The sequence below is a fragment of the Haliotis rufescens genome, unplaced genomic scaffold, assembly GCF_023055435.1.
Source record: "Haliotis rufescens isolate VD_foot unplaced genomic scaffold, xgHalRufe1.0.p SCAF_2, whole genome shotgun sequence".
NCBI lineage: Eukaryota > Metazoa > Mollusca > Gastropoda > Lepetellida > Haliotidae > Haliotis > Haliotis rufescens.
In genome coordinates this window covers 10906780-10921912 of record NW_025963890.1, presented here as the reverse complement: position 1 = coordinate 10921912, position 15133 = coordinate 10906780, and the positions used below count along the sequence as shown (strand labels likewise).

Here is a 15133-nt window from a genome sequence, read left to right as displayed (position 1 = left end):
GTCACTAGCAGCGGCATTAGAGGTACAATTCAAGTATTGTCGCTTTATTTACACTCAGGTTACAAGCAGCGACATACATTGTAAGAGATACAATTCAAGTATTGTCACTTTATTTACACTTAGGTCGCTAGCAGCGGTATAAGCGATAAAATTCAAGTATCGTCACTTTATTTACACTTAGGTCGCTAGCAGCGGTATAAGAGGTACAATTCAAGTATTGTCACTTTATTTACACTCTGGTTACTAGCAGCGACATAAGAGGTACAATTCAAGTATTGTCACTTTATTTACACTCTGGTTACTAGCAGCGACATAAGAGATACAATTCAAGTATTGTCACTTTATTTACACTTAGGTCGCTAGCAGCGGTATAAGCGATACAATTCAAGTATCGTCACTTTATTTACACTTAGGTCGCTAGCAGCGGTATAAGAGGTACAATTCAAGTATTGTCACTTTATTTACACTCTGGTTACTAGCAGCGACATAAGAGGTACAATTCAAGTATTGTCACTTTATTTACACTCTGGTCACTAGCAACGGCATAAGAGGTACAATTCAAGTATTGATACTTTTTATTTCCACTCATGTCACTAGCAGCGGCATTAGAGGTACAATTCAAGTATTGTCACTTTATTTACACTCTGGTCATTAGCAACGGCATAAGAGGTACAATTCAAGTATTGATACTTTTTATTTCCACTCATGTCACTAGCAGCGGCATTAGAGGTACAATTCAAGTATGGGGTATTATTTTTTAGATCAATGTCATGGTCTTATCACGTCAACAACGCGTTCGTCCCTGCAAAATCGATTCTCTGCGGAATTATAAACTCTATATACATGCTGCAGCCTTTAATTCAGGATCTGTTTTTTAAATAACATACTCCAAAATTAACCCAAAATTACTGTCTGTTCTGAAGTATGAGGTGTTGACAAATACCAGGAAAAATGTTCAATGTTCAATGTGTTCTCCTACAAGCATTAAATAAAACCTGCGATATTCTGGTTTTATTGTCCGTCGTCGATAGTTTTTTGTACATCATTAATATATAACGCTCTGGTCATACAAGTAACAGGGCTTCAATATTGCCGTGACTTAAAATTTGACCTCACTCACTCATTTGCCACAATGCCGATCTGATTGGTTTAAATGTTGCTGTACCGGTGTGCCGAGTCTTACACAAACACGGCAGTGGCTTTGCACTCAAAAGAGGACATCCTGATTTCATCGTGACTCATCGTGAACACTTAGAAGCTTCCTCTCGTAACTGAATCAACAGTTAACATGGGGCGTCTGGCTGCCCATTCTGTCAAATGCAGAGGTTTTACGTAAATATATAGGTTATTTCGTTGTTAAATAACCTAGATATCCTTTCCGAGATAAACGGACATATCTCGATAAATAAGAAACATCAAGTGATTTCTGAAAGGAGAATCGGGAGATTGTAAGATGAAAATGGGATATTGAGAATTACAGATTTAATGATGATAAAAGCGAATTAATATGTGGACACAATACGTCCACGGTATTCCTTGCTTTCCGTAAGAGCCATTTAATGGGTGTGTGTGTGTGTGTGGGGGGGGGGGGGGGGCCACGGGTGGCCCAGTCGTCTAAGGCGCAGCGATTCGCTGTGCAGAGTTGCGTCCCTTGAACGCCAGAAACCTATAAATGTGGGTTCGAATCCCGGTTCGCCCCGATTATGTTTCTAGGTTTGTCAGCACCATACCCGTGCTCGTGGGTTTCACCGAAGTGGTAAACGTCTAAGACCTGCATCACTTCGGGCTTTCCTCCCACATTAAGCTGACACGCCGTGATATAACTGGAATACTGTTAAAAGCGGCGTTAAACCAAACTCACTCACTCACTCACTCAATTCATGAGGATCAGGTGGATAAAATGGCTGGCTGTTTGTGTCTTATCGTACCCGGACGACATGGATCGTTATCATATTCCTTACTTTAAATGTAAATAATCGAGTCAGAACCTGGCAACCCAGTGATTGATGTCGTGAGAAACAATGAACGCAGTCGGAGCACGTTGACACGCCATCAACCAAGTCACGGAGCCTGACCACCCGATCCATTAAACCGCATATGCTGCTAAGGACCTGTTCTAAGTTCTCGAAAGAGCGTAGGTGACAGCCATCTGATTGTTTGGCAGGAATGACATCAAAGGCTGCTATAAGTGTCATGAATGTGTCAGTTGTAAGTTCTGTGTGTCCGGTGTCTACACTCAATCATCATAAGCCAAGTTACCATAAACATCTTGCGACACTTAATTGTTATTTCCTGAATTAATAATGTTTCACAGAAACTCTATTTATTCTACTTATAATGAAGCAGAGTTAGCATTGTAATGCCATTCCGTGTACGGGAATATCTTAACGATGATTGCACAAGTTGAATAATTAAGTGGGCGTTTGGTGATCTCGAACCTTGATTCATAATGATTAATACACAAGTTCAATCTACAGAAGGAAGCACGAGCAGCCTTGTTCTCTAATGCGCCGCAGTTCGCTGTTGAGAGTTAATCTACGAGGCGTGCAAGAAGCCTGTGATTATGGGTCCTAATCAAGTGTTTAAGATTTAAAACCTGCATCGTGTTCTCCCACATTAAGCTGACACGCCGTGATATGACTGATATATTGTTCAAAGCGGCGTTCAATCCAACTAACTCAATCTAGAGAAAGCTGGTGTCTCTCACTGAACAGTGTGAGTAATTGAATGGAGTTTCATCAATGCAATCGTGACAGCACGGCATAAGATTAACGAGGCAGAAAGGACCAGGAACTTTAAACTTCTTGGCTAGCCAAGCACATAATCCCCGTCTATGGTCACATTCAGCATTAGTCGTCTTGTTAAAAAAGACAACAGTAAATATTGAAAAAACATGGTCAGTTTTTATAACTTGATGGATGTACATTTAAAAAACATCTTACCCAAAATCATTCAATCAAAGCTGCTAGATTTCTCAATCTACATTCAACTGATTCTGACTTGGTGCAGTAGAAACTGATATAGGTTATGGGACAAATCTTACAGGAAATTATCATTATTATTTCACATTACAGACCTAATATTTCCAAATTGTAAACATTTTTCAGGCAGATGCAATTTTCTCAGCTCATCATCTTACGAACACGTATCTAGCTGATCTTAGATCAGGCCAGCAATTTGAACAATCAAACAAACAAATTGCCACCGTTTCTTGTGATCACCCACAAAACTAGTCGTATGTAGCGACCATTGTGGCCACCCAATCCATCCTACCAACATCCTACCCTCATTCCTTCACCCGTCCATCCCCATCTGAACTCCCTCACCCAAGCCCCCTCAGTTCCAACCCCCCTACTACCCTTTAGCCCCATCTCCATCCCATCACCAACCTCTCAGCCCCATCCCCATCCCATGCTCGCCCCAACCCCATCCCATGTTCACCCCATCAGCCCCAACCCCATCCCATGCTCACCCCATCAGCCCCAAGCCCATCCCATCCCCAACCCCTCAGCCCCACCTCCGTCCCCTCTACACCCCTTCAGCCCCAACACCATCCCATAACCATCCCTTCAGCCCATCCCGTCCCCTCTACACCCCCTCAGCCCCATCCGCATCCCATGTTCACCCCATCAGCCCCAACCCCATCCCATCCCCAACCACTCAGCCCCACCCCCGTCCCCTCTACACCCCCTCAGCCCCAACCCCATCCCATAACCATCCCTTCAGCCCATCCCCGTCCCCTCTACACCCCCTCAGCCCCAACCCCATCCCATAACCAACCCTTCAGCCCATCCCCCCCTCTCTACACCCCCTCAGCCCCAACCCCATCCCATGCTCACCCCATCAGCCCGAACCCGATCTCATCCTACCCCATCAGCCCCAACCCCATCCCATACCCAACCCCTCAACCCCAGCCCCATCCCATCCTCACCCTATCAGCCCCAACCCCATCCCATCCCCAACCCCTCAACCCCATTCCCGTCCCATCCGCAACCCCTCAGCCCCAATCCCGTCCAATCTACACGCCCTCAGCCCCAATCCCGTCCAATCCCATCTCACATGTCTTAGTAAGGCTTTATATATTCACAGGCATGCAACCCGTGGTATTGACCTATCCTCTGTCATGCATGTCTTAGTAAGGCTTTATATATTCACAGGCATGCAACCAGTGGTATTGACCTATCCTCTGTCATGCATGTCTTAGTAAGGCTTTATATATTCACAGGCATGCAACCCGGGGTATTGACCTATCATCTGTCATGCATGTCTTGGTAAGGCTTTATATATATTCACAGGCATGCAACCCGTGGTATTGATCTATCCTCTGTCATGCATGTCTTAGTAAGGCTTTATATATTCACAGGCATGCAACCCGTGGTATTGATCTATCCTCTGCCATGCTTGTCTTAGTAAGGCTTTATATATTCACAGGCATGCAACCCATGGTATTGACCTATCCTCTGCAATGCATGTCTTAGTAAGGCTTTATATATTCACAGGTATGCAACCCGTGGTATTGATCTATCCTCTGTCATGCATGTCTTAGTAAGGCTTTATATATTCACAGGCATGCAACCCGTGGTATTGATCTATCCTCTGTCATGCATGTCTTAGTAAGGCTTTATATATTCACAGGCATGCAACCCGTGCATCTGTCATGCATGTCTTAGTAAGGCCTTATATATTCACAGGCATGCAACCCGGGGTATTGACCTATCCTCTGTCATGCATGTCTTAGTAAGGCTTTATATATTCACAGGCATGCAACCCGTGGTATTGATCTATCCTCTGTCATGCATGTCTTAGTAAGGCTTTATATATTCACAGGCATGCAACCCGTGGTATTGACCTATCCTCTGTCATGCATGTCTTAGTAAGGCTTTATATATTCACAGGCATGCAACCCGTGGTATTGATCTATCCTCTGCCATGCTTGTCTTAGTAAGGCTTTATATATTCACAGGCATGCAACCCATGGTATTGACCTATCCTCTGCCACGCATGTCTTAGTAAGGCTTTATATATTCACAGGCATGCAACCCATGGTATTGACCTATCCTCTGCCATGCATGTCTTAGTAAGGCTTTATATATTCACAGGCATGCAACCCGTGGTATTGACCTATCATCTGTCATGCATGTCTCAGTAAAGCTTTATATATTCACACTACTTCTCCGAGGAATGGTTGATCTCAGTTGTCCTTTGTCTGAGGAAATGAAATGATCATATAAGTAGCTATGTTTAGTTCATATCAATCCGAAAAAAACATGATCATGACATGATTGTGTTCTTCTTATAATGTATTTATTTTGTCGCTTCCTCGTCAACTGTAATGTAACAAGGAAGCGATATGATATGTATGCAACACACATGCCCGGGGTTATGGGTGTGTGGGGTGTAGGGGTGTTTGTGGTGTGAGTGTGAGCGAGGGTGTTTGTGTGGCTATTGTGTTTGTGTATATGTGAGTGCTTATGTGTGAGTAGGTATGTCAGGTGTTGGTATGTGGTGTGTGGTGGTGTGTGGTGGTGGTTGTGGTGGTGGTGGTGGTGTGTGTGTGTGTGTGTGTGTGTGTGTGTGTGAGCGAGGGGGTTTGTGTGGCTATTGTTGGTGTGTATATGTGAGTGCTTATGTGTGAGTAGGTGTGTCAGTGTTTTTTAATGTGGTGTGTAGTGGTGGTGGTGTGTGTGTGTGGTGGTGTGTGGTGTGTGTGTGTGTGTGTGTGTGTGTGTGTGTGTGTGTGTGTGTGTGTGTGTGTGTGTGTGTGTGTGTGTGTGTGTGTGTGTGTGTGTCTATTGTGTTTGTGTAGATGTGAGTTCTTATGTGTGAGTAGGTGTGTCAGTGTGTTGGTATGTGGTGTGTGGTGGTGGTTGTGGTGGTTGTGGTGGTGGTGGTGGTGTGTGTGTGTGTGTGTGTGTGTGTGTGTGTGTGTGTGTGTGTGTGTGTGTGTGTGTGTGTGTGTGTGTGTGTGTGTGTGTGTGTGTGTGTGTGAGCGAGGGGGTTTGTGTGGCTATTGTTGGTGTGTATATGTGAGTGCTTATGTGTGAGTAGGTGTGTCAGTGTTTTTTAATGTGGTGTGTAGTGGTGGTGGTGTGTGTGTGTGGTGGTGTGTGGTGTGTGTGTGTGTGTGTGTGTGTGTGTGTGTGTGTGTGTGTGTGTGTGTGTGTGTGTGTGTGTGTTTTTGTGTGTGAGTGTGAGTGAGGGTGTTTGTGTGGCTATTGTGTTTGTGTAGATGTGAGTGCTTATGTGTGAGTAGGTGTGTCAGTGTGTTGGTATGTGGTGTGTGGTGGTGTGTGGTGGTGGTTGTGGTGGTGGTGGTGGTGGTGTGTGTGTGTGTGTGTGTGTGAGAGAGAGAGCGAGGGGGTTTGTGTGGCTATTGTTGGTGTGTATATGTGAGTGCTAATGTGTGAGTAGGTGTGTCAGTGATGTGTGAGTAGGTGTGTCAGTGTTTTTAAATGTGGTGTGTGGTGGTGGTGGTGTGTGTGTGTGGTGGTGTGTGTGTGTGTGTGGTGTGTGTGTGGTGTGTGTGTGGTGTGTGTGTGTGTGCGTGCGTGCGTGCGTGCGTGCTTGCGTGTGTGTGTGTGTGTGTACGTGCGTACTGATGTCAATAACAGCCTCGCAACTCAAAGTGTCATGGCATATCCTAAAATTACCACACATATCGTGAGAAACGTTCTTGTTTTTTTCCTTAAACTTTATTTATCCTATTTCCTTGTGTGGTTTGGCGCGATGATTGCGTCAGTTGAATAAGCAAACGGACATTGACCAGTTATAAATACATGTATACGTGATCTCGAATATTCGTTCTTATTGAATGATAAACAAGTTTAATGACGATAAGGAAGCAGGAGCACCTGAGACTAAGGAGGTGCTATGCGCTCTGGGGAGTTTATCTCTCAGGCACGCCAGAAAACTAAGATTGTGGGTTCGAATCCCAGATTTGTCCTGGCCATGTTTCCAGGTTTGTCGGCACCATACCGTGGGGAGACCTACATTACTCCGGGCTTTCCTCCCAAATAAACACTGTTCAAAGCGGCGTTAAACCCAACTCACTCACTATTGTAAACATTCTTTCTTAACAACAACTACGAACTGCAGACACTAGTTATCGACCCCTCAACGAACATTGGCAATATTACTTACATCCGTCTAATCAGACACTACAGTGGAAAGGCATTTCATTGACTTTATGTCTTCTGTGCGAAATCATTATTCGACCACAACGTCCCCCAAATTATGACAAGATGATATGACGATACGCACTTGTGTCTGTTGTTAAATAACACGTGCAGACATTCTATGGCCGCTTCATTCACCACCACCTCCATAATGATGTTGACATGATACAGCGTATGAGTGAATGAGTTGGGTTTAAGGCCGCTTTGAACATTGTCAGCTTGATGTGGGAGGACAACCTGCAGTGATCTTCGACATTTACACCCGAGCAAAGGTATGTGCGGGCTAAAAAAGTACTAAACAGGGCGAAACTGGGATTCGATTAAATCACGCCTAAGAGTGAGTGAGTGAGTGAGTGAGTGAGTGAGTGAGTGAGTGAGTGAGTGAGTGAGTGAGTGAGTGAGTGAGTGAGTGAGTGAGTGAGTGAGTGAGTGAGTGAGTGAGTGAGTGAGTGAGTGAGTGAGTGAGTGAGTGAGTGAGTGAGTGAGTGAGTGAGTGAGTGAGTGAGTGAGTGAGTGAGTGAGTGAGTGAGTGAGTGAGTGAGTGAGTGAGTGAGTGAGTGAGTGAGTGAGTGAGTGAGTGAGTGAGTGAGTGAGTGAGTGAGTGAGTGAGTGAGTGAGTGAGTGAGTGAGTGAGTGAGTGAGTGAGTGAGTGAGTGAGTGAGTGAGTGAGTGAGTGAGTGAGTGAGTGAGTGAGTGAGTGAGTGAGTGAGTGAGTGAGTGAGTGAGTGAGTGAGTGAGTGAGTGAGTGAGTGAGTGAGTGAGGTTTTACGCAGCTATTAGCAATATTCCAGCAATATCACGGCGGGGGACATCAGAAATGGGCTTCACACATTGTACCCATGTCGGGAATCGAACCCGGGTCTTCGGTGTGACGAGCGAACGCTTTAACCACTAGGCTACCCGACCGCCCCTCACGCCTAAGAGATAAAGAGGAAAACCCGAAGAGCTGGGCGTCAGAAACCAGTTTGGTGAAACCCACGAGCTGACAATTTAACCCGGATTAGAATCCGCGATCATAGGTTTCTGGAGTGCCCAAGGGACACAACTCTGCACAGCGAATTGCGGCGCCTTAGACGTCTGGGCCACTCGTGCCCCATTTATTCCGTACAGTTATACAGACCATAGGCCCAAAACAACAAAACTGGTTACATGGAGAGAGATATGGTCAAGAGACAGCTCTACTTCTTTTGTACATTCCATTATGAATACACATAGCAATATTTATAAATCTCATTTACTAGTTTGGTATTTGTAATATATCTCAGAAATAAACGTTTTCCTCAGATCACAAAAGAGATGACGAATAAACACTGTCCAGTAGTTTAGAGGTCCTGACCCTGGACTACAAGACCAGATATTGCACTCATGATACCTCCAGTCACAGACAATCAGCACTACTGGGGGAGCTGTTTGAATAGGGATGCATTCTAGAATAGAATAGAATAAGGATGTTACAATGCTGCATGTGTACTTATATTGTATAGTATACGGAGGACGGAATGTGCAACTGAAAATACATCAACGTAAACTTTGTCTGCAAGCACTTTAACTTGAATCAAAACTAATATGCGAGTTTTAGGCGACATGGTTAAAAAATGTGGTTATGATTTAATTTCAACAACTCAAGAAGCAGTGAATAAGCGTGAATACCTCATAGTCGTGTTCACCCATGTGCTAATAGAATGTAAATAAGTAATATAATAAGCATTTACTAGTTGTATTCTCATATATACAGGACGACAGCGAATCCTTGTTGTTAAGGTGTTTGTCAGCTATTCGCGGGCTGTACACTTATGCTAATATACACACAATGTGGAAAGATTTTTAAACCAACAAGGAAGTGTGTTTTATTTGCTCATCAAGTATATGCGCAAGGGACCCGGACAGGAGCAGAAGAAGAGTGTCCTCTAGTTGGCAGAAGGAGGTTGATCTTTGGTTGCCAGAGAGAGGGTTGTCCTCTTCTAGCATCCTTCTGATGGATAAGCCAAAACTGCAGTGGGAAACTGGGGTATATTCCTTGGAGGACATTCTACAGAAGTACCCCCTCCCTCGTGTGGTGCAGTGTGCCTATACACTCAATGATGACATATCCACGGAGAAGTCCAACTTTGATTTTCTTCAGCCCATGTTGTTGTACCAGAAGCGTGTGTGTAACAAGGTGACAGCAACCAGTCTCAATATTGATCCTCAAACTGGACACACGGTGGAGGTCGGGGCACCCCTACTCATACCTGAAGATTACAAAGGTAAGTAAACAGACGTTGAACCATATATTTACATGTTTGCTCAAGTGCATACTTGCCTTGCCTTTGCAGGTGTGTTTGTGGTGGGAGCCACCGGTGGGGCAGGATACGCTCACCTTTTCACGAACACCTGGTGTCATCACTTGGGGATAGTGATTCATAAACACATTCTAACATGGATGATACAGTCGGAATCGTACTTAGTAATACCTGGGGGGGGGGGGGGGGGGGGGGAAGAGGGGGGGGGGGGGGGGGGGACGGGTGGCCCAGTCGTCTAGGGCGCCGCGATTCGCTGTGCAGAGTTGCGTCCCTTGGGAACGCCAGAAACCTATGATTGCGGGTCCGGATCCCTATTCGACACGATTATGTTTCTAGGTTTGTCAGCAACATACCCGTGCTCGTGGGTTTCACGGCAATGGTAAATGTCTGAGACCTGCATCACTTCGGGCTTTCCTCCCACATTAAGCTGGCACACCGTGATATAACTGGAATACTGTTAAAAGCGGCGTTAAACCCAACTTACTCACTCACTCACTAGTAATACCTGTTTGTGAGGAATCAGTGTACAATATCAGTATGAAATATTTCCTCTTCAAATATAAAGGTCATGGTGTCCCGGACGACCCCAGCAGAATGAAACGTGTGTGAAAACCAATAAAAATTTATAATAAATGAGTTATGATCAGAAACGTAACGTACAGTGTTTTTGTCTTGTCTGATTTCTTGTAACGTTTTCTAGTGACAACAAGGACCGAAAGCAATGGTTCTTTGTTATGCACATACGTTAACACACATCTGAGGAAATATCCATGTTGGCATCATTTTAATCAATTGAGGAATGTAACATTCTTCAAAGAAAAAAGACAAGGCATAATCAAACATGTCGTAGAGCCTGACCACGATTCCCTACCGTTGTACATGATGCGGATTCCTCATAGGGGCTTTATGGTGAACTTAATTCTATATTTTCACACCTGAACACAAAAAAATGACATAATCGAAAACATCTATTGAATCTGCATCGTTAAAAAAACAGCGGAAAGCATAACCGAAACACTTTTATATATTATGTAAGCAAATATACTGTTACTCTTCAGACAACTTACTTATAGGAGGGGCGATAGGGTAGTGTAGTGTTTAAAGCGTCGGTTCGATCCCCACATGGGTACAATGAGTGAAGCCCATTTCTGTTGTCCTCTGCCATGATATTGCTAGAATATTGGTAAAAGCGGCGTAAAACCATACTCACTCACTCACTCACTCACTCACTCACTCACTCACTCACTCACTCACTCACTCACTCACTCACTCACTCACTCACTCACTCACTCACTCACTCACTCACTCACTCACTCACAGGAATAGGATTTTGTAGGTCGCTGCCAATACAAAATTTTAAAAAACAACCTATGACATCCTACAAGGGACACTGACGCGTTGTCAAAAGTGACAGAATTAACCAAAGCGTGACATCGCGACAATGCGACTCCTCAACATATAAATGATTAAATTAGAACATTACACAAAATTGTTACGTTAAAAAACGTCAATTGAAGGCAAGAACAGAGTATTTTATTCATAATGAAATGTATTCGTACAAAACCGGGAAGTATTTTGACTCCAATGAACGTAGTTGCTCAAATGTGTAAATATATATTTATATGTATTTATGAACGTAGAGGAGGTAAGTAACAATACATCAAAGGGCAGCTTGTGTGTATAGATTTGTCCTCACAATGTAGATGTACTACGCACTTTTGCCCCATAAAGATCTCTTTGCATGCATACGTGAGCATCAATAATGACACAATTCTTGTTTTGCAGCATAATGAACAGGTTCTGTCATAAAAGAGACACATTGCTGCAAGTATCAAAAGCTTCAATATTATTTGTCCTATGCACGTTTCTTTCTTCATATTTAAGGTTTCTTTTTTCGGCCTTTCCAACATTTAAGAATTTATTTATTTAAAAAAATTCAAAATCTTAATACTTTAATGTTCACAGTATGTCCAGTACAGTTGCAATGTATTTGGTTCAGTAAATTTAAGAAGAATGAAATGGTCATTTTCGTAACATCAACAATAGAGCGTGAAGTTTTGATGAAACAAAGGTTAATGAAAAAACTATAACGCATACACTATTGACAAATGTGTACATGTACGAGTTTGACGTAATTACCCCTTACTATGCATATGAGCATCTATGATTGCTATTACGACATGGACTTAAAGGAATTGTAATTATTATCGCAATCGTAATGGATATAGGACAGTAATAATATACTTAAAAAACAGTCATACACATGTTCTTTATGGTAAATGCAAAGTAGTATGAACGAGTTAACAATAATGACAAGAGAAAAAGAAGGTTTTACACTGACTACCATTAGGGTAACAGGAACAACAACAAAACAAACATACAGTTTGTCAGATGCAGGTGCTTAAGAGTTATGAGCATCAACGATAAGATTGTTATGTATCATAATGGCATTTGTTCGTCTGTTTATTCAAACATTTATATGAAAACGAGGACACCGGCGCCCTCTTTGTCATTGATACTCCGTGATCACATGGTAAGAAGGGACGTCGGTAGCCGTGTTGCTGTTGCAGGAATATGTAACGTATTGGTCTTAACCAAGCTCTCTCTTAATTATAACGTTCTTTTTTCTATGGTCAACGTAATGTATACTGCTTTTAAAAACATAGACCGGATCATGGTAATATCTGACGACATTTCCCCCAAACCCTGATTGTTATTAAATTCAAATGAATATTTGGCTATGTTACAAGCAACATTTCACACTGTAGCATTGCACCCGCGCAAGAGCTAGTGAATAAAACGTTCGTTCGGCACACAGTGTATCGGTATTCTGACCAAACTATGGTACACATTGCCGAGAAGTACATTTTACATAACTCTGATGAGTCAGGTTCATTGACGTGCGTCCCTTGGGCACGCCAGAAACCTATGATTGTGGGTTCAAATCCCAGTTCGCCCCGATTATGTTTCTAGGTTTGTCATCACCATACCCGTACTCGTGGGTTTCACCGTAGTGGTAAACGTCTGAGACGTGTATCACTTCGGGCTTTCCTCCCACATTAAGCTGACACGCCGTGATATAACTGGAATAATGTCACTCACTCATTGACGTGCGGTATGTTCTCTTACAAATTCGTTGTTAGATGTCAGTCAAGGGCTGCAACCAAATTCGCTAACATTAACAGACACATAAATTAGATTGACGAGGTTCCATTGTATGGAAACCACAGTAAACTACTTCTGAGTTACGGGGGCACGGGTGGCGCCGCGATTCGCTGTGCAGAGTTGCGTCCCTTGGGCACGCCAGAAACCTATGATTGTGGGTTCGAATCCCGGTTCGCCCCCATTATGTTTCTAGGTTTGTCAGCACCATACCCGTGCTCGTGGGTTTCACCGAAGTGGTAAACGTCTGAGACCTACATCACTTCGGGCTTTCCTCCCACATTAAGCTGACATGCCGCGATATAACTGGAATACTGTTAAAAGCGGCGTTAAACCCAACTCACTCACTCACTTCTGAGTTACAATCAGTTTCACAAAGTTTGTCTTCTTTCAGGATGGTTTGCCGTCTCATCCATGCCCAAACACGAGCCTGTTCCCCACTACCGCCAGGTGGCGAAACTTGCCGCTTCAGATTGCCACACGTTTCTTATAGGTGGAGAAGATGAAGTGATTGCATTGCAGGCGTACAGTAAAACTCAAACCCAAAAACCAAGAGTTCTCTACCCTGGCGATGTCCTCACAGTTGTCAACTTGTATGTGGCTACAGTCAAAGTAAGAAAATCCATATTTTTTAGAACCATCACTCGGGAAGAGACATTTCTTCTATGTACAGACAATGCTGATCGACAGGTACTCCTACCCATTGATGCCACAGGGGTTTTCTATGTCCTCAAGCATAAGACTGAAAAACTTGAGTTTCCTGTCTTGCAAATTAAGGATATCGTTGCTGATATCAGACTACCCTGCGTTGCCAGGATGTTGTATGGACATGTTCCTGTAACCCCATGTGTATTTACTGGGACTTTGAGGCTGAGCGAATGTCACCATGATGTTTCAGTTGTGGTGTCCTCAGTTTTCAACCAATGTAATATACTCTTAGAGATCCCAGTTGCTATTCCGCTGATGTTCAGGGTGGCCAAACCAGACAGGTCTGTTTCCGACGGTGCTCAATATAAATATGCTTTAAGGCAGTGCCAAGAGGGAATGGAAACATACATGAGAAGTATCAAAGTTTCCCAGGAGCCTGCCTCCCATACTGACTGTGACACGTTTCCAGTATATGACAACGTACCTCCTCCATTGCCCCCAAGAACACGAACAACAAGTCCTCCAGATGTATTACCCAAGCCTACAGGGAGAGCACAAACGCAGACCACTCCTGAGGCCTGTTGTCCAGATAGCAGCAACCTTGACGCCGATTATATACAGATGTGGTTTAATCCACGGGCGCCCCCAACTCCGCCAAAATGTGAAAACTTCAGGGACCTTCCAAGCGTCCCAAAGACGATAGCTAGGCAAAGTTCTATAACCATTAGCACCACAAATGACTACCTCACCATGCAAAGGTTTCCCCAGGACGCAGCTGCCGACACAGACTTACAGGTTGCCAGTCTTGTAGACAAGATTAACTTGTGGCAGCGTAGGATCACATCTAGGAAGGGTGGTTCCAGCTCTGGGTCATTGAATGGCGCAACTATAACAAGACCTGATGACTTGACGTACTCTGAAATAGGAGGCCATGCTGGGATAAGTGGTGCGACGAACCGGGCAACGAGACAGGAGGCTGGAACAGTGTATGAAAACATCGAAACCCTCAGACACCTCAGGAACTAAATGTGGGCGTGGCGTATCCGTTTTGAGACTGATTTCAGTAGTAAATTGTATCCAGATAAATGAATTAGTTCGGTATGGGTTTCAAGTCAAGTACTGGTATGAACACCATGCGCTACCCTCATATTGTACAGCTGATATCTTAACATAGGGGTTTGTAAGTTTGATATGCATCCGCTGATAAAAAGTAGTTTGTAATATATATACGTTAATAGAAAGTAATTTGTTGTATTCATCTGCTGATAAAAGGTAATTTGCTGTATACCTCCGCTGATAAAAAGTAATATGTTGTATACACCCGATAATAAAAAGTAATATGGAGTACATCTCCGCTGATAAAAAGTAATTTGTTGCATACATCCAAAAATCGAAAAATAATTGTTTTATACCTCCGCTGATAAAAAGTAATTTGTTTTATTCATCCGATGATAGAAAGTAAATCTGTATACATCCGATGATAAAAAGAAATTTATTGTCTACATCCGCTGATAAAAGGTAATTTATTGTATATATCAGCTGATAAAAAGTAATTCTTGTATACCCCCGCTGATAAAAAGTAATGTTTTCTTATATATTATAGATAGTTCAATTTCCAAATATTTATTTCACCACGCTTTGCTCATATAGCAGAATTCATCAAACTTCAGATCTCATATTCAACGATGTTGCCAAATTATACCAAGCGCAAGTCCCGACTGAGGTCACGGACCATGGTGGTACGGTCAAACTGTTTCTGTTCCCAGTGATGCAGGTCTCAGACGTTTACCACTTCGGTGAAACCCAGGAGCACGGGTATGGTGCTTACAAACCTAAAAACATAATCGGGGCAAACTGGGATTCGAA

At 43.4% G+C, this 15133-nt stretch overlaps 1 protein-coding gene across 1 annotated transcript; it reads left to right on the top strand.

Moving 5' to 3' along the window:
- The first annotated feature begins 8971 nt into the window (after positions 1-8971).
- On the top strand, positions 8972-14862 carry LOC124136134. Its single transcript, XM_046501946.2, has 2 exons — positions 8972-9421; positions 13014-14862. The coding sequence occupies exons 1-2, from the start codon at positions 9151-9153 to the stop codon at positions 14291-14293; spliced, it is 1551 nt and encodes a 516-aa protein (XP_046357902.2). The 5' UTR covers positions 8972-9150; the 3' UTR covers positions 14294-14862.
- The last annotated feature ends 271 nt before the right edge of the window (positions 14863-15133 follow it).